Here is an 18,371-nt window from a genome sequence, read left to right on the forward strand (position 1 = left end):
GCTGGGGCCGCTTTGAAGCTGCCTCTGGTGATTAAAGCAAAGCCGCTCCCTCTCTGTTTGCTGCTCGACCTTGGTTTAAATGTTGGCTCTTGTTGAAAGGAGGGAATCTTCTGTGACAGCTGAGGGGAGGTGAAGGGTCCCAAAAGGGGAATAATGGGTATTTATTGAGTGCCACTGGCAGCTCCTGAGCTCAGGAGTGGCGCATCTCCCCAGCAATGAGAGGCAGGGAGTGATGGCTGAGCCTCCTCCCCACCCTGCCGGCCTCCCCCAGCCACCCCTCGTGGATTATCAGCTGATGGTGACACGGGGACAGAGGGAAAATGGCAAAACTCTCCCGTCTGTACCTGCCTGCACACACCTGAGCAGTGATGGAGGGCTCAGGGGGGCACTGATTTCGCCTCCCCGAGGTGTTTTGAGCAGATTTTGCTGGGCTGGGTCCTGGGGACCTTGGAGCCATTTGGAACAGCTCCCCCCTGCCCTGACTGCTCAGCCCCTGCCCTGATCCCGAGGCCTCTCCCTCTGGAGAAGCTGGAGAGAAGGGAGCAGTCACAGGGCAAATAAATGACTCAGGCTAATGAGTAAGGTAATTGCCATTCGCTGTTAGATGAGGCTAAAGTGGGTCAGGTTTGTTTGTGAAACTCCACGGAGGCACCATCTGTTCTCTGTGCCCCATCCCGGGGGCTGGAGATGGGATTTGGGTGGAATTGCTGCCCCAGGAGCCTGAGGAGCAGCACAGGGGGGTGTCCTGGTCATCGGGCAGTGGCGTGGTGGGCTCTGGAGATGACCCCGTGTGGCTGCAGGCACTCCCCTGATCTTGGAGGGGGCTCTTGAGCGATTCCCCCATGAGAGGAGACCCCAAATCCTTTGTCTCTGCCATCTGGAAGAGGTGGCTGGACAGGACAGAGAGGTCATCAATCCCCGGGGGCAGGATTGGGTTTTCCCAAACCCTTGGAGACAAACCTGGCACGGATGGAGCTTTCATCCTTTAAGCTGCCCCTCTCTCTCCCAGCCCGTTGGGATGGGGACAGTCCCTTGCAGCAGTGTCACATCCGTGTGCTCCCTGGTTTTACCCCGTCCCCCAGCGTGTCCAACGCTCTCTCCCCACAGACCACAGCCTGTGAGCAGGAGGGGGAGCCTGCACTGGGATCCCTGCCTGGACTCTGCACATCTCGCAAGAAGAGGAAGAGGAAAACACCACGGTTCCTTCACCGTTGATAAAATGGGAAGCAGCATCTCCCCTGCAGCCCGGGAAGGGAAGCACGGATCCTTGCCTGGGGAGCATCCCTGGGAGCTCTGCAGCTGGCAGGACACAGCCCTGTGCCACTGAGAGGTGGGGACAGCGTGGCTGGGGGGGCTGGGGACAGCATGTCCTTGCAGAGCCGCCGGACCCAGCTGCTGCTGGTCAACTCGCTGACCTTCGGGCTGGAGGTGTGCCTGGCTGCTGGCATCACCTACGTGCCACCCCTGCTGCTGGAGGTGGGCGTGGAGGAGAAGTTCATGACCATGGTTTTGGGTAGGTAGCTTTTGTCACCTCTTTGAGGTGTTTTGTTGTTTGTTTTTTTAAAAAAACCTTGAAGTCTGGAAGGTGGGGGAGAGTTATCCCTCCAGGGGTTGTGACCCACTGAAAGCTCCCAAATTTGCAAAATTTTTTTTTTTTTTTTTTTTTTTTTTTTTTTTTAGAGTGTACACAGAGCAGCTGTGTCCCTGTAACACCCCCCTGTCTCTTCCCCAGGGATAGGCCCTGTCCTTGGGCTGGTTTTTGTGCCTCTGATCGGCTCGGCCAGCGACCACTGGCACAGCAGCTACGGCCGGAGGAGACCTTTCATCTGGGTGCTGTGCCTGGGGGTGCTGCTCAGCCTTTTTGTCATCCCCCACGCCAGCAGCCTGGCCAGCCTGTGTGCCCTCAACCCCCGGCCTCTGGAGATCGCCTTCCTCATCCTGGGCATCGGGCTGCTGGATTTCTGTGGCCAGGTGTGCTTCACCCCGCTGGAGGCTCTGCTCTCCGACCTCTTCCAGGAGCCGGACAATTGCCGCCAAGCCTTCTCCATGTACGCCTTCATGATCAGCCTGGGGGGCTGCATTGGCTACCTGCTGCCAGCCATCGACTGGGCTTTCCTGGCACCCTATCTGGGAGGGCAGGAGAGCTGCCTCTTCAGCCTGCTGGCCCTCATCTTCCTCAGCTGTGTGCTGGCCACGCTGTTTGTGACAGAGGAGGTCGCTCAGGGGGATATCCTGGATGGGCCAGCGCTCAAGGACACGTCCCCAAAGCTGTCCCTGTCCTGCTGGCAGCTGGCACGGGGGTCCTGCGTGCTGCAGGGCAGGCAGGTGCTGCAGGCTGCCAGGGACCTGTGTGCGCTGCTCCCCCGCCTGCACGGCCTCTACTGCCGCATCCCCAGGGTCATCCGGCGCCTGTTCGTGGCCGAGCTCTGCAGCTGGATGGCTCTCATGACTTTCATGCTGTTCTACACTGACTTTGTTGGGGAAGGGCTGTACCACGGTGTGCCCAGGGCCAAGCCGGGCACGGAGGCCAGGCGCCACTACGATGAAGGTGAGGACAGAGCCGGGTGTTCCCCTGGGTAGAAACATTTACTGGGAGCTTGGGATGGGTTCAGTTCTGTTGGGAATGTCCAAAAAAATGAAAAACCCTACAGCAAGATTGGCTTTCTGAAGATAGGTCAGGAGAAAAGATTTTCCCGTGGCTGCCACAGCGTGGGACAGAGGACCAGGTTGGGAAACACCTCCTGGTTGTTCCCAGCACAGATCTGGCAGGGCAGCCCTGACCTGGGCCTGGGCTGTTGAGTGGCAGAACGATCTGGCAGGTGGCACAGGGAGCAGGATGGAGCTGGCTCTGTCTGCTGGCTGCTGCCAGCTCCTGGCACTGCTCTCCCCTCCTTTTCCAGCAAGGGATGAGGGTCCCATCCTCGGGAAGCCCAGAGTGTTCTCCATAGCAGTGAGACTGCAGCTCCCAGCTGGTTCTGGGAGCCCTCCAGCAGCTTTCCCAGCTCTCAGCCCCCTCTCCGGTGCTTTAGTGCTGCTCACAAGCCTGCAGCTGCCACATCCCCACCCTGGGGCACTGCTCCAGCAGCCCTTCACCTGCTCACAGGTGTTCCCTGCTGTCCCATTTTGGCTGCTGCGTTGAGCCAGAGCCTTGCCTCCCTGACTAACAGCTCTTTCCCTCTCCTTAATCCAAATCTTTTATTCTGGAGGCACCTTCCTGGCCCTCCTCCTGCAGTTTTCCACTCGGAGGGCCCTGCAGCACACTGCCCCTTTGTGCTGGGTGTCTGTTTAACTTAGAGGCAGCTTAATTATTATTTAACACTTGCACTGTTTAGCTCCCAGCAGGTCAGCCCTCCTTTGTGCTGGCTGTCATAGAGACATGAGTTGAGTAATGATCCCTGCTCCAAAGAGTTAATGGTTTTAATTCCCTGAAATCTGAGAGATCTTTGCGAAAGGGTAAGGTCCGGATTGCTCCCGGATACCGCAGTTTAGAGCATGTTCTGTACTTTACCTTGGCTCAGGCACAATTCCTCGTCGCCTTTGTTCTGCTGCTGCCTTTGGCATCAGATAACAACGGATCCTGGTTCAGCAGCAGGTGACAGGTCCTGGGGCAAGAGCGGCAGGAAGGGGCAGGCAGTGAATTCCAAAGGCGGGGATGGCATTTGGGTCCCCATCTCCCATGGCTAGATTGGGGTGCCCACGGTGGAAGGAGGGTTTGGGGGTGGCTGCTGCAGTCCTGGGACTGCTCAGGTGATGCTGCTCTGCTTCCTGAGGCAGCCCGGGCTGGCAGGGCTCGCTCTCTGTTGGGGAGTTTGGGACTGAAGGAGAGGGAAGGATGTTTTTGGAGTTTGGGACTGAAGGAGAGGGAAGGATGTTTTGGGATTTGGGGCCAAGAGGAGGATGTTTCTGGCCTTTTGGACCGAGGGCAGGATGTCTGGGGGCAGCCAGGGCAGTGTCCATCAGCCCTCTCCCCCCGCAGGTGTCCGGATGGGCAGCCTGGGCCTCTTCCTGCAGTGCATCACCTCCATCTTCTTCTCGACAATCATGGACCGGCTGGTGAAGCACTTTGGGACGCGGGCAGTGTACCTGGCCAGCGTGGTGTTCTTCCCTGGGGCAGCCTTTGTCATGTGCCTGTCCCACAGTGTCACCGTGGTCACCATCTCCGCTGCCCTGACGGGATTCACCTTCTCCGCCCTCCAGATCCTGCCCTACACGCTGGCATCCCTCTACCACCACGACAAGCAGGTGGGGATCTGCTCCAGGGCAACCTAGCCCTGCATGGTTTTTTGATATTTTTCCAAATTTTAGAGAAAGTGGTCTGGTTTAGTTATCCACGTATGAATTTTGCAGCTCTGCCAGCCTGAGGTGCTACAAACCTCAAGGATTTCCAGCCCTCACAGGTCCTGCTTTCCAGTTTTCATCCACAGCACCGTGATCAGTAAAATGAAAACTGAAGCTCTTCCTATTCCCTTAGCTCTAAGAAAAATAAACCTTGTGAAACTTGTGACACCAGCACAAAAGCTCGTAACCCTGTCCCACAGATGTTATCCTTGTGGAGAGGTCCTAGGAGGTTCCTGATTAATGGGAGTTTCTCCTGTGCTGCAAATGCAGAATTAATTTGTGGTTTGCGAGCAGCTCTTTCATCCCAAGGGCAGTGGTTGGCTGTGCCGTGGAATAAGTAGGAGTTGTTACCACAGGCATCCAGATGTTCCCATTGAACAAACCCTTCGGAACAACCCATCCCAATTGGCACCAGGAGTCCTGTCAGAGCAGGGGGGTGAGGGAATGCTCAGCTTGGCAAGAGCTGCAGCTTGGCCGGGATCTCCCATGGATGTTTTATCAATGGAATGAAACCCAAACTCCACGTTCCCAAGGCTTTGCCAGAGGCTGGGAGTGCAGTGAGGGAGGGCATGGTCTGCTGTGTGAACAAAGGCTCTGTGGGAATACTCCAGAGACCTCACAGCTTGAGCAGAGCGAGGCAAAAAAGGGCGAGAGGGAAAAGATTTTGGGTTCCCTCTGCCCCCTTTTTTCCTGGCTGCAGCGATGGAGCAGCTTGGTTGAGGTTTGTTGCAGAGCTGAGAAAAGAGCTCTTCCCTGAGTTCCCAGCACTGTTGTATCCCAGCTGGTGGCACTTTTTAAACATCCCAGATGAGAAGTGGCTGCTCGTACCGGGCTCTGGGTTTGGGTTCCCAGTCCCCCACCCCACAAACCCCAAATATTCCTGTTTGCCCTGCCCTGGGTGTCTGGTACCCCACAGCAGACCCTGGCTCTTCACTCCTGCCCTGCCTCAGGTGATTTCAGGCTGGGCTCAGCACAGGTTCCTTCGGTACCCAGTGAGGAGGTGACAAAAGCTCGAAATGTCCCCAGGCTGGCTTTGGGCTGTTGAGCACAGCCCAGGCCCCTCTTGGCTGGGCTCCCCAGGTGAGTCAGGGCTGCTTTGGGAAGAGCCAGCCTGGCTCCTGGAGCCCATCTCACGTGGGCCAGGCTCAGGCTGGCACTCCCCAGAACACACACAAAGCTCTGGTTTTGCTCTCCTGCACAAAAACAAGGCTCCCTCAGAGTGCCAGCTCCTTCCTCACACACCTCCCTCCTCCCCACAGGTATTTCTGCATAAATACAAGAGGAAAGAGGAGGAAGATACCGCTCTGCTGGACAAGAAATCAGCTTTCCCCAAGGGGCTGCTCTCCAGCCAGAAGCTCTCTTACCAGAATGGCCACACTGGGAGCCTCTTCTCCTCCTCTTCCTCCTCACCCTCCTCCCCTCCGGCCGTGTCCAGCTCTGCTTTGTGTGTCAGCTCCTCCTGCGACGTCTCCCTGCGGATCATGGTGGGAGAGCCGGAGCTGGGGGCTCCTGGCCGAGGGATCTGCCTGGACCTGGCCATCCTGGACAGCGCTTTCCTGCTGTCTCAGGTGGTGCCCTCGCTCGTCATGGGCTCCATCGTGCAGTTCACCCAGTCCGTCACTGCCTACATGGTGTCAGCTGCTGCTTTCGGACTGGTCGCCATCTACTTCGCTACCAAAGTTGTTTTTGACAAGGGTGACATGGCCAAGTACTCCGTGTGACACCAGGGCAGCCACGTGGGTGGCACAACCAGCTCCGTGTGTGCCCACAGGGCCTCTTGTGGGGTGCCTGGCGTGGCACCGGCCGTCCCCAAACTGCTGCTGTCACCCCGGGGGTGGCTCTGGGGCTGGGGGCAGCACGGGGTTAATCTCAGGTGTAAATAAGAGGCTTTTGGGGTCTTGTGCTCAGGGCCAGAAGTGCTTTCCAAAGGTGCCTTCAGCAGAGGGAAGCAGGGCACAGCAGCACCAAAGGAGTTCTGAAAGGGGGGCAAAGGGAACTGGAGTTTCCCTCTGCTCACGGGGTCGTGTTCCTGAGCTGGAGCAGCACAGGGAGGGGATCAGGCACTGGCTCTGCTCCCCTCCACCTCCAGCTGCGTCCTCTCCCCCTGCCTGTTGTAGTTTTTCCCAACTTCTTGAGCAATACTTCAGCAAATGGGACACTGGGAGGAGATTTCCTGGGGGAAAAAAAGAAAAAGAAAAAAAAAAAAAGCAGCAGGGTGGCTGAGGTTTGGCTGAAGTTTTGCCCAGGGGTGCACCCACATTTCTGCCCTCCTGTCCTCCCCCACCTCCATCCAAAGCCATCCAGGAGAAAAGTTACTGTGCCTTGTTTAGGGAAAAACAAGGAACATCCCATTAGGGCCAGTTCCAAAAGGTGACTTAACCTTTACCAATGTACCAGCTTGCATCAGATAGAGGGAACCTCTGAGCCTTTGCTTTTTTTTTTTTTTTTCCTTTTAATGATTGTTTTTTTTACCTTTCTTCACTCAGTTCTCAGTCTCTCTGACCTCTCACTCCTCACCTCAGTGCCTGGACCTGCATTTTCTCTCTCCTCTCATAGATCCAGAGTGTTGTGCCTGTTCCACACAAGGGAAATCTGTCCCCAGAGGGGTTGTCAGTCGTGGGGTAGTGAAGCAGAGCTCTCCTGGAAGGCCTGGGGGAGCTGCTGCTGAGTCAAACTCAGACCTGGAGCTGGTCACTACCTGTGGCTGTTTGGGCTTTCCTAAAAAAGTGTTTTATTTCCAGTCAGGAGTGCCTGTTCTCACTGGGGCAGAGCCAAGCCCTGTCACAGCGAGGCAGAGCACCTTGTGTTGATGTCCAGGTTGTTTTGGCTCCCTGGCCAGTGCCATTCCTGTCCCAGTGGCCTGGCTGGTGCTGGTCCAGGTCAGGGATGATGCAAAGTGCTGGGTTGGTGCTGTGAGCGCACAGCAGTCCTCGATTCTTCCTAAACCAGCTGTTTGTGACTAATTTTTATTTTATTTTTTTTTTTGTGGAGGTGTGTGGGCAGCCAGACGCACTTGTGAGGTCGGGCTGGAGGGTGAAATGTTGCTATTTTGGCAGAGTTTTGTCAGCCTGTTCCTTGGCAGGGAGGCCGGGTGACTCCCCTGCTGTCTGAGCCGGGCCCTCAAAGGTTTGGAATCGTCCCTTTCCCGTCAGGGGTCACTGTTTTTGTTTTAGTTCTTCTCAAATTATAGCCCTGCCAGCCTCCCTTTCCCACAGCAAGGGCTGCGTGCAGCTGTTTTGGGGACGGATTTGGCAGTGCCTTAACCACTTCCAGAAACAGTTTTTGGGGTCTGGACTTCCTACCCAGGGCTCTGTCCACTTCAGGCTGCAGCAGGAAGGACTGGAGACAAAATCCCATTGCCAAAAAATTGGCTTGAATAAATTCTCCCCTGACCCGAGACTGAAAAGCCCTTTATTTTTAATATTTATTGTGTAAATGTGAGGAACTTGCCCTGCACAGAGGCTGCTCTGATGCTTAAATGATTTTGATAATTTAAGTGCCTTAAGTGCTTCCACACTGAGCTTCAGGTGAAGGGGTTTGGTGGGAAAAGGTGATAAATTCTTAATTTCAAATCCCCAGGTGATAAATCAGAGGGTCAGAGGGGCACAGAGCTGGGATGGATAACTGGAGATCAGCATGAGGGAGCAGGAGGATGAGGAAATCTTTACAAAATTGCCTTTTTTTTGGCTTCTTCTAAGAAAATTTCTGTGTCAGGACCAAGTGTAAGACCTGCAATGGATGTCCTAGTCTGGGTAACCTGCTGTTACTGATATTGCCTGTGTGACCACAGAATTCCCGAAGGACTGGGTCCTGTCTGGTCCCAGGTTTGGGTACGAGCTCCTCAGAGCTGATGAGCAGGAGCTTTTCTCTTTCAGGTGTGAAGTGAATCCCTTCCTCACAGGTGGATCCTGCCTCGCCTTTCCTTGGCGGAGTTTGGGATGTGGAGGAGGGAGAGCTGTGCCCGTTCACTGATGTGAATCCCTGGGATCGGGAAGGACTGGGGGGATGGATGGATGGATGGATGGATGGATGGATGGATGGATGGATGGATGGATGGATGGATGGATGGATGGATGGATGGATGGATGGATGCTGGTTTTCCTTTTTGAGGTCACATCCTGCCCGTGAGATGTTCGTGTTTTATTTATTCGGTAGAGTGAATATTTTGTATATGGCGTGAGAGGAAGGCCTTTATTATAAATTTTTATGGAAAAATAAAAAGTGTGGAATGAGGGGAAAAAAAAAAATTTTAAAAAAAAAATCTCCAGAACTGATCGCCAGGGGGCGACAACACCGCGCGGGGAGGGGGCGTGGCCAATGAATGACTGACGTGGTGGGGGCGTGACAAATTAATGAGGTTGGTTTGGGGGCGTGGCCAGTAGATGATGGACGTGTCCGGGGTGTGGTCAAACAATGAGGGGTGGGGTTTGAGCGTGGGCGAGGGGCGTGGCCTGGATGTAGCTTTTGGGATGGGGACAGGCGGGAGCACGGTCGGGGGCGGGGCCAATGACTGGGTGGGGTCGAGAGGCGTGGTCTTAAATTGGGGAGGAGTCGATAGGGCGGGGATTAGGGCGTGGCCAGGGGCAAAGGGGCGGTGTGAGGGTGGGGGTCAGTGTTTTATGGGTGGGGACATGGGCAGGGAAGCCGGCAGTGGGTCGCGTGGAGCTGCACAGCCGCTCCTTTTTTTTCCCCAAAAAAGCTCCGAGATCCCTTTTTTTTCCCCCCCCTTAAAGCTCCGAGCTCCTTTTTACCCCCAAAAAGCTCCGATCCCGCTCCCCCCTGTTGTTCCCCCAGGAATTTTGTGGCACTGTGGATTCTGAGGAGCTGAGACCTTCCCAACCCCTGCACGGTCATAAACAAGTATTATTAATTATTATCAATACTTATCTGATGCGTGTTATCAGCGGTAATCTCAATCACCGAGGGGCTGTGACACGGGGTCAGTGACACACAATGGCACAGCCGCGGATCGCCCTTTCTGTGCCCCTTCAGTTCTGGGGTTTTTCTTTTTAAATTTTGTTTTGGTTTTTATAAATTTGAAGCCTTCTCCTAGGCAAGGTGTTTTGTTCAGACCCAAAATCTCACTTTCTTCCCCGAGCCGACGAGCTCGGTGTTGCTTTGGTGGGGCTCAACCCAAAGCCACCCTCAGGGACCCCAAATCCACAAGGACAGACCTCACCCCTTGTCCCACCAGCAGCACTACTGCCCTGCCCAAACCCCGCCGCACACCTGGATCCACCTGGATTCCAGCGGCCTGCAGGGACTCGCCTCCTTTTCTTGAAACGCTGGAGAAGACCTGGAGCGCTTCCAGGGTAACCGAGCGGCGAGAGGAAAGAGCGGCGGGTCCGCGGGATCTCCTCCGGGAGCTGCACCGGTTGTCGGGGACATCCCGGTGTCGGCACATCCCGGTGTCGGGGGCATCCCGGTGCGGGGACATCCCGGTGTCGGGGACATCCCGGTGCGGGGTCATCCCGGTGCGGGGTCATCCCGGTGTCGGGCACATCCCGGTGTCGGGCACATCCCGGTGCGGGGACATCCCGGTGTCGGGCACATCCCGGTGTCGGGGACATCCCGGTGTCGGGGACATCCCGGTGTCGGGGACATCCCGGTGCGGGCACATCCCGGTGTCGGGCACATCCCGGTGTCGGGGACATCCCGGTGTCGGGCACATCCCGGTGCGGGGACATCCCGGTGTCGGGCACATCCCGGTGTCGGGGACATCCCGGTGTCGGGGACATCCCGGTGCGGGCACATCCCGGTGTCGGCACATCCCGGTGCGGGGACATCCCGGTGTCGGGCACATCCCGGTGTCGGCACATCCCGGTGCGGGGACATCCCGGTGTCGGGCACATCCCGGTGTCGGGGACATCCCGGTGCGGGAACATCCCGGTGCGGGGACATCCCGGTGTCGGGGACATCCCGGAGCCCCTCCCGGCTCGCTGCTCCCGTTCCAATGGGATCGTGCGGCTGCGGCCGAGCCCTCGGCGGGGCGGGGCGGGCCGGGAGCCGCCCCCGGTGGAGCCGCGGGACCCGCGGGCAGCGGAGCGGGGTAAGGGGCTCGGGGGTGGGGGAGGGTCCCGCTGGCAGTACGGGGGTCAGGGGGGGAGGGTTCCAGACCGCCAGCACCGGGCTCGGTGTCCCTCCGGCCCCAGCGGGGCTGCGGTGGAGCCGGAGCCTCGCTTGTCCTTGGGCATCGCTTTGCGGCGAGGGATCGGCCACGCGTGGCACTGGTTGGGACCGTGTGATTTGTCCCCAAAGGCTCGGGGACCCCCGGTTCTGCAGGGCCCCGGTGTGATTCGCGGTTCTGCGGAGGTTACAGGTGTTTGTTCGCATTGCTCGGTCACGGGAGGGGAGCCGTGACCCTCGGCTGCGTTCCCAGCTCCCGCTGCTTGTTGGCTGACCTTGGGCAAGCCTTGCTCTCCATGTGCTCGGACTGCACATGTGCTGCTCTCCTGCAGCACCCCAGGGTTGGAGGAACAGAAAAACCCTGGACGGGCAGAAATGCAAAGCGAGGCTCGGGAACGACGCTGTCCTTGCAGGGAGGGACCAAGCCAGGGCTCCGCTTCCTTGCGGTGGCTTTGGGGTGACAGCACTGGTGGCATTTTGCAAAAATACCTTGGATTGACAGGGCGGGGGGAAACCACCTGTGACAGGTGCCTGCGGAGTCTGTTGCCACCAGGTAACACCTTATCCCACAGCGCTGCTCTGCCAGCGTGGGCATCACCACTGCCCCAAACGAGACGGGTCACGGAGGAGCAGAGCGCTCCAAGAACTCCCCCAAGGCTGCCCTGCTCAGATTTCCTCAGTCCCGAGCCAGCAGCTCAGCCTCTGCACCTTCCTGCCCTCTGGTCGTGCTTTTATTCCTGCTGTCAGCTCAGCAGGAGGGTTGTGCTCCATGAGGAGTTCAGAGTTTAATTCAGCTGTCCTGGGGACGTGCTGGAGGGATGGAGATCCTCGACCTGCTCTGCAGGAGCTGGTTGGAAAATCAGGTTTTATGACACTGTGGGAGAGGTAAACAGGAGCCTTTGGTAGCCAGAGGGGGGAGGCTTTCCCTGCAGAAAGAGGACATGGAGAAGAAAAAGCAGAAGATCCTAAAACTGGAGTGGAGGAAGGAGTGGAAGTGCCTGGAAGAGGTTGTTCAGAGCACAGATTTGGGCTGTGATGAAAATTTGAATCCTGGAGGCTGAGATTGGCCTGAACACCTCCTCACCTCTCATGTGAGCAGTGACAGTGACAGTCCCTCACTGTGACTTGTTGGTGCAGAGCTGTGCTGGACACGCTGGGCAGCACTGGGAGTGCCTCTGCATCTTGCTCCTGGCAGGTTTGGGACGACGTGGGGGTAATTTCTCAAGGAGAAGAGCATTAATTTGGCATCCAGAGTGCTCAAAAATTCCCTCTTGCAGCTCTCAGGACCCTGAGGAGCTCTGATAACAAGGACTGGCTGGACTGGTTTGCAGCTCCACAGAAATCTCATGGAAAAGGTTCTTAAGGGACTTTGACAAAGGTTTTCTTTCCCCTGGAAACTCCATTTCTGCATTAAATACAGATTCCTGCACCCTGGATGCTTTGGTGCTCCAGAGCAGGATGGGGACAGGGACTGGGACAGTGTGTGGCTGCTCTGGGGGTCCCTGGGGCACCTCCCTGCCATCCCTGAGCCCCAGCAGGGTCTGTGACAGCCCCCAGCGACCCCCTGAGAGCACACGGCTCCCACCTGCACACGCCGCGTTCTGCCTCAGCTCTTTGCAAACGCGGTGTTCGTGTCCTCAGGGACCCCCGAGCTGACCCCAGGCGGGCTGAGCCGCTCTCTGAGGTGTGACTGGGGCTGGGCACACCTGCCAGGACGGAGCTCAGCGTGCCCGGGCACCGCTGTGTCCCCAGCACCCCGGAACATCCATCCCGCGGCGCCCGGGGCGGGCTGGCAGCAGCACTCGGAGCTGTCTGCTCCTTACCTGGGCAGGTAGGGAGCTTTAACTCTGTCTGTGTCAGGGCGTGGTCCTGTCCACACCTGCAGCGTGCAGAAGACACGGCAGCTTCTCCCGGATCACAATTAACTCCTGGCTAATCACGAGTCATCCCCTGCGCCATCCAGCAGCGCAGAGCTGCCCTCCGGCGTGGCTGGCACAGGGAGGGATGAAGGCTTTCTTTGTGTGTTTTTACTTCCATCGACTCCCCAGAGAAGTTTGTTTCTGGGGGGAATCTGTCTCTTTGCTGGCAGTCAGCAGAGGAAAACGGTCAGCCCGTGTTTTTTCAGCAGCAGACTCTTTAAAAACAAAGGCCTCTGCCAGGTTCTGCTGTTTTCTTTTCGGTGCGCAGCCCAGTTTTGTTAAAAGGTTGAGGTTTGCGTGTTTGTTTTCTCATTTGGAAATAACCTTGGTGCCGTTCCCTTGCAGATGAACGAAGACTTCCCCAGCTGAGCTCTCCCAGCGGCTCCTGAGCCAAGAGCTGCGTCTGGGGAGGCACCAAATGGTCTCTGTGAGCTGCCAGGACCTGCTGCCCTCCCTGACCAGCTCTTCCCTGCTCGAGAGCTTGGCCAGTGCCCTGCAGTGCAGGATGCCACCGTCCCTTCTGCCAGGACACGGCGGTGACCGGACATGTGGCCACCCAGAGGGTTCTGGGCATGCCGAGCCTGTCCCGCTGTCCAGTGCCAAGGGGGAGCTCCCCAAAGCCCAGCTCACCGAGGCTCAGCTCAGGCTGCCTGATTTCTACCTCTCCCAGAACTTCATCCCCACGCTGGAGGAGATCGAGGAGTTCCTCAGGGAGAAGGCAGAGCTCCCCAGGGATGAAGCAGGAGATCCTCACCCCGCGGGGTGGAAGGTGGAGAGCAAAGCTGAGCTCGGCTCTGGGGCACAGCTCATCCCCAGAGCTCACCAAGGAGGAGGAGGAGGAGGAGGAGGACACGTCCCAAACGCTGTGGGGACAGCTGCTGGTGAGCAGGCAGTGGCTGCTGGCAGCATTCCCGTGGTCCTGCAGCTCCAGCCTCTCCCGATGGACAGCGTCACCCCCCCGGCACAGCCTGGGGGTGTCAGGGTGACCCAGCTGCTGATCAGCCTGCAGGGCCCAAACCTCCCTCAGCTCCAGCCCCCTGGCACCATCCTGGACCAAAAATACGTCAGAATTGCCCCGCTGCCGGTGGCCACGGGGCCGGGGGACGCGCAGGAGGCAGAGGCAGCCCCCAGGTGCCAGCAGGGTCCCCCTGCCCTGCTCCGCAGCCACCGCTGCTCCCACCCGGGCTGTGGCAAGGTTTATTCCAAGAGTTCTCACCTGAAGGCTCATTTCCGCCGGCACACGGGGGAGAAACCCTACACCTGTGCCTGGCCCAACTGCGGCTGGAGGTGAGTGGGGGTCCCCCAGGGTGGGGGGCTCCCAATTTGCAGGGAGAATCCACAGGGAAAACAAACCTTCCCTCTGTAGCCACACTGCTCCGGGCTGGAGGTGGAGTTCCAGGAAAGCATTCCCACCCAGGCTCCTGGCCCGTGGCCTTTGGCCACTTCCAGCCTGAGCTTTTTTCCCAAAAATCCAATTTTTTCTCAGTGTCTGGACCTCTCTGCTGCCGGAAGGTTCCAGCAAGGGAAAACAAATGAAGGAAGTAGGTGGACAGCATCCTTTGAGGGCAAGGGAAAGAAATCCAGATCTCGGTGGGAGAATTCTTTTCCATTTCCAAATCCTTGGAGGGGTCGGTCTCAGGAGCTGGGGGTGCCCCTGCCTCCTCTGGAGGGCGTGGGGTGACCCAGGAGGCTGCGGCAGGGACAGATGCCAGGGTCACCGTGCCCCCTGCCCTGCCCGGCAGCCGGGGCTGGATCCGGAATTCCTCCTTTCTCCTGCAGGTTCTCCCGCTCGGATGAGCTGTCCCGCCACAAGCGCTCCCACTCCGGGGTCAAGCCCTACCAGTGCACAGCCTGTGAGAAGAAGTTTGCTCGCAGTGACCACTTGGCCAAGCACCTGAAGATCCACCGGGGCCAGCCCTGCAGCCCACGGACACTTCCAGGGGGCAGCAGGAGTTAATTCCTGCTGCTCATCCCTGCCAGAGCTGGGGGAGCAGAGCAGAAACTGCTGCTGAGGAGGGGGAAATGACTCCTGAGCAAAAGACAGGAATCTTTGTTATCCCTCTTTTCCAGGGTGATGATATTCCCAAGTTGTTTCTGGCCCTACTGCTCCTCTTTGAAATACATGTGATGGAAATCAGCGTTGATTTGGGGTGTGTGTAGGAAAGTTGGGGGCACACTGTAAAACAGGATTTATAACCCCAGAATTGTTTGGGTTGGGAGGGACCTCAAAGCTCATCCCATGGGCAGGGACGCCTTCCACTATCCCAGGCTGCTCCAACCTGGCCTTGGAAACTTCCAGGGATCCAGGAGCAGCCACAGCTTCTCTGGGAATCCCATCCCAGCCTCTCCCTGCCCTCGCAGCCAGGAATTCCTTCCCATCCCTGCCCTCTGGGAAACATTCCCTGTGTGCTGTCCCTCCTTCCCTGATGGGATGGGGATGGATGGGGGTCTGTGCTGTGCAGCAGCTGTGGGGGCTGAAGCAGACACTGACACTTTCCAGTGTGCTTGACGTGGTTGGATTTGTCCCTAAATCTGCTTTTTGTTGTGCTGGCCCTGGACACCTCGGTGTCCTCTGGGTGCTTGGCAAACATGAGAGGGAACAGGAGATGGATTTTGTGGAGACCAGGAGAACAGAAAGCAGCACCAGCAAAGCCCTTTCCAGCACAGAAGGACTTTTCCAGAGATGTGTGAGGAGCCTGGAGGAGCTGAGCGCTCCTGCCAGGGCAGCAGAGCAGCTCCAGGCTGCTGACGTCCTCCTCCTATTTGCCTTTTGGTTAATTAAAGGCCAGCTCCTCGCTGCGGTGCCAACTCCCCGAGCTTCTGCAAACATCTGGGAGGGAACGAGGCGCTTGCACAAACACAGGATCAGCGTCAGGAGCTGCAGCAGGGCCGGCTGCCCTTTCCACGTGGCTGTGCCAGGCTGGATTTTGGTGCCTGCAGGCTCTGAGCTGGGCTGTGCTCGTGCCCTCCCGCTGATGCCCCGATGCCCTGGCAGGGCAGAGCTCCGCGTGCTGCCCTTGAGCTGCTGTGCTGAGGTGGGGTTGTAGCCAAAACACGGCAGGGAAATCAGCTCAGCTCTTCTGGTTGTAGGTTTGGGCAGCAGAGGTTGTTCCCTGTTCCTTGCAGACCTCTTTGAGGAAGGAAAAAGCTGGAGGGGTGAGAATGGAGGTGATGTTCAGCTCCAAGGGTTGAGAGAAGCACCTCTGGGTGAGACGCCAAACTCCTGGGTGAGGAACACGAGGCTGGGAAGGGATCTGCCCTGGGGATGGTGTCATGGGGCTGCAGGTGTTGGTGGCTGCAGTGTCCCAGCAGTGCAGCTTTGGAGAAAGAGGAGCGAGGCAGCTGAAAAGAATTTATTTTTATTCTGAAATATATGGGGATGCTCATGCTGGCCCTGAAGGAGCTGGAGATGGACAGGGCAGGGCCATTCCCACCTCTGAGGGCTCATCATCCCACAATGTCCTGGTTTCTCCTGAAGTTTGCCCCTCCAGGGGCCACAATCCAGCCCGGAACCTGCTGCTGTACAAACACTGAAGAGAAGCACTAAATTTTCCCCCCAAAACAGCAAAAATTCCTCTAAAAGTCCAAACTTCCAGCACACAAACACTGAGGAGAAACCTAACTAAAGCTGGCTTGGGGTTTGGATCCTTCCTTGTGGAAACAGCAGCTGAAGGATGGCTCCTGGCCTGGGACTGGGCTGTGGCAGCCCCTGAGCAGAGTCCCAGAAACCACCTGCATTCCCAGCAGGGTTTGGGACAGGAAGAGCTGGAGTTTCACCGCTCTCCTTCAGCTCCAAGGTTTCCCCAGAGGTCTGGCAGGGCTGGGTGTTGGATCCCAGCCTGAACTCCTCCATCCTGAGCTCCAGGTGTGGATTTGCTGTGCGGCCATTGCTGCCTGCAGCGGGGTTTTGTCCCCTGGCTGTGCAGGTGGAGGTGTGAGAGCCCTGCAGGGCTCCTGGCGAGTGTTTGGAGAGCTGTCCCTGCTGGGGAGGGCAGCTGGCTTTCCCAAGGATTTCCTGGAGAGCTGAGCTGCCCTGGGAGCTCTGCCTGTGTGCTGTGGGTGTTGCAGTGCTGCCCTGGCCTGGCCAGGTGTGAGCAGGTGTGATGTGAGCAGGTGTGAGCAGGTGTGAGCAGGTGTGAGCAGATGTGACTAGGTGTGATGTGACCAGGCGTGAGCAGGTGTGACCAGGTGTGACCAGGTGTGATGTGAGCAGGTGTGAGCAGGCATGACCAGGTGTGAGCAGGTATGAGCAGGTGTGACTAGGTGTGATGTGACCAGGTGTGACCAGGTGTGAGCAGGTGTGAGCAGGTGTGACCAAGTGTGACAAGGTGTGATGTAAGCAGGTGTGACCAGGTGTGATGTGACCAGGTGTGAGCAGGTGTGACCAGGTGTGACAAGGTGTGATGTAAGCAGGTGTGACCAGGTGTGATGTGACCAGGTGTGAGCAGGTGTGAGCAGGTGTGACAAAGTGTGATGTAAGCAGGTGTGACCAGGTGTGATGTGACCAGGTGTGAGCAGGTGTGACCAGGCGTGACCAGGTGTGAGCAGGTGTGAGCAGACAGGTCTGCCCGAGCCTATTTTGGGCTGCCTTTTGTCCCAGTGGCTTTTTGCCTGGCTCAGGATTGTCTCCATGCCCTCCTGGCTGCGGGGCTCTGCGCACAGGCCACGTTCCAGCCTGACTCACGCCCGTCTCGTGCTTTTATCTGTCCCCCCTTTGCTCTTCTCCCTCGCTCCAGACGCTCTCACAGCACGCCCTGCTCGTCCTGGACCTGCCCCATCCTGCCTCCCTCCTCAGGCAATGGCGAGATGGCAGAGTTTCCAAATTTTGGAGTGAGAAGATTTGGGTCTTGTCCTCAATCCAAGGATGAAACCTCAATCCTTCTCTGCTCTCCAGAGGGTCCTGGGGTGGCTCTGCTGTGGGAGACAGGGCTGGGAGAGCTGGGAGCAGGGGCTTGGAGTCGCCCTGGTTTGTTTTGCCATCCCTTTCAGCCAACCACAAAGGGAGAGGAGATATTTTTATAAAATAAACCATCCTAGATCCGTATCTCTTGTGCAATGCCTGTTGGAGTCTCACCTGCTCCCCTCTGGGGGACTCTGGATGGCTTAGAAGGTTTGCTGAGGGCTCTGTAATTACCTCTCCTTTGCTCCAGTCAGGATGTTTCTCCACAAAAATATTCCTTGTGGAAGCTGAGACCTGTGGCAGCAGCAGGGATGAGGCTCCTTCCCCCTGCCCACAGGTCCAGGGCTGCCAGGAGGTGACACAAGTGTCACCAGGTGATCACCTGGACCTTGGGGACGCTGAGAGGGAGCAGCGCCCTGTGCTGGCCACGGAGTCCCTGCGGGAGGAGGGGAACGGCAGGAGTGGGAATGGGAAGAGTGGGAATGGAATGGAGCAGTGGGAATGATAGGAGTGGGAAGTGTGGGAATGGAATGGCAGGAGGGGAATGGGAAGAATGGGAATGGGAAGGAGTGGGAGTGGCAGGAGTGGGAATGACAGGAATGGGAAGAGTGGGAATGGGAGGAGTGGGAATGTCAGGATGGGAAATGGGAAGAATAGAAATGGCAAGAGAGGAATGACAGGACCAGGAACAGCAGGACCAGGAGCAGCAGGACCAAGAACAGCAGGACCAGGAACAGCAGGACCAGGAATGACAGGACCAGGAACAGCAGGACCAGGAACAGCAGGACCAGGAATGACAGGACCAGGAACAGCAGGACCAGGAGCAGCAGGACCAGGAATGACAGGATCAGGAATGACAGGATCAGGAACAGCAGGACCAAGAACAGCAGGACCAGGAATGACAGGACCAGGAACAGCAGGACCAGGAATGACAGGACCAGGAACAGCAGGACGTGGCTCCTGGTGCTGCAGCCCAAGGCTGGCAGGTTGCTAAGCAGAGCTTTTGAAGAACTCCGGGAGCTGGAGCAGGGCAGGACGTGGGAGAGCACAAAGAGAAGCTCAGGCGCTGTTGCTAAATCTGCAGCTGG

At 57.5% G+C, this 18,371-nt stretch overlaps 2 protein-coding genes across 2 annotated transcripts; both read left to right on the top strand.

Annotated features, from left to right (window-relative positions):
* The first annotated feature begins 1,129 nt into the window (after nt 1-1,129).
* On the top strand, nt 1,130-7,909 carry SLC45A3 (solute carrier family 45 member 3). The gene is made up of 4 exons (XM_062509456.1): nt 1,130-1,513; nt 1,733-2,548; nt 3,977-4,242; nt 5,598-7,909. The coding sequence occupies exons 1-4, from the start codon at nt 1,366-1,368 to the stop codon at nt 6,057-6,059; spliced, it is 1,692 nt and encodes a 563-aa protein (XP_062365440.1). The 5' UTR covers nt 1,130-1,365; the 3' UTR covers nt 6,060-7,909.
* A 4,892-nt stretch (nt 7,910-12,801) lies between these two features.
* On the top strand, nt 12,802-14,340 carry LOC134054067 (Krueppel-like factor 15). The gene is made up of 2 exons (XM_062509517.1): nt 12,802-13,670; nt 14,163-14,340. Exons 1-2 carry the CDS (start codon nt 12,802-12,804, stop codon nt 14,338-14,340), a joined length of 1,047 nt encoding a protein of 348 aa, XP_062365501.1.
* The last annotated feature ends 4,031 nt before the right edge of the window (nt 14,341-18,371 follow it).

This window comes from Cinclus cinclus, chromosome 27 (assembly GCF_963662255.1).
Source record: "Cinclus cinclus chromosome 27, bCinCin1.1, whole genome shotgun sequence".
NCBI lineage: Eukaryota > Metazoa > Chordata > Aves > Passeriformes > Cinclidae > Cinclus > Cinclus cinclus.

What these genes read in the sequence shown, in the direction of transcription:
- LOC134054067 (XM_062509517.1), top strand. Translation starts at nt 12,802, where the DNA reads ATGGTCTCTGTGAGCTGCCAGGACCTGCTGCCCTCCCTGACCAGCTCT. An exon ending in TGGCCCAACTGCGGCTGGAG is followed by an intron (nt 13,671 to 14,162) that starts GTGAGTGGGGGT and finishes TTTCTCCTGCAG; the next exon opens with GTTCTCCCGCTCGGATGAGC.
- SLC45A3 (XM_062509456.1), top strand. Translation starts at nt 1,366, where the DNA reads ATGTCCTTGCAGAGCCGCCGGACCCAGCTGCTGCTGGTCAACTCGCTG. An exon ending in GTTCATGACCATGGTTTTGG is followed by an intron (nt 1,514 to 1,732) that starts GTAGGTAGCTTT and finishes TCTCTTCCCCAG; the next exon opens with GGATAGGCCCTGTCCTTGGG. An exon ending in CAGGCGCCACTACGATGAAG is followed by an intron (nt 2,549 to 3,976) that starts GTGAGGACAGAG and finishes CTCCCCCCGCAG; the next exon opens with GTGTCCGGATGGGCAGCCTG.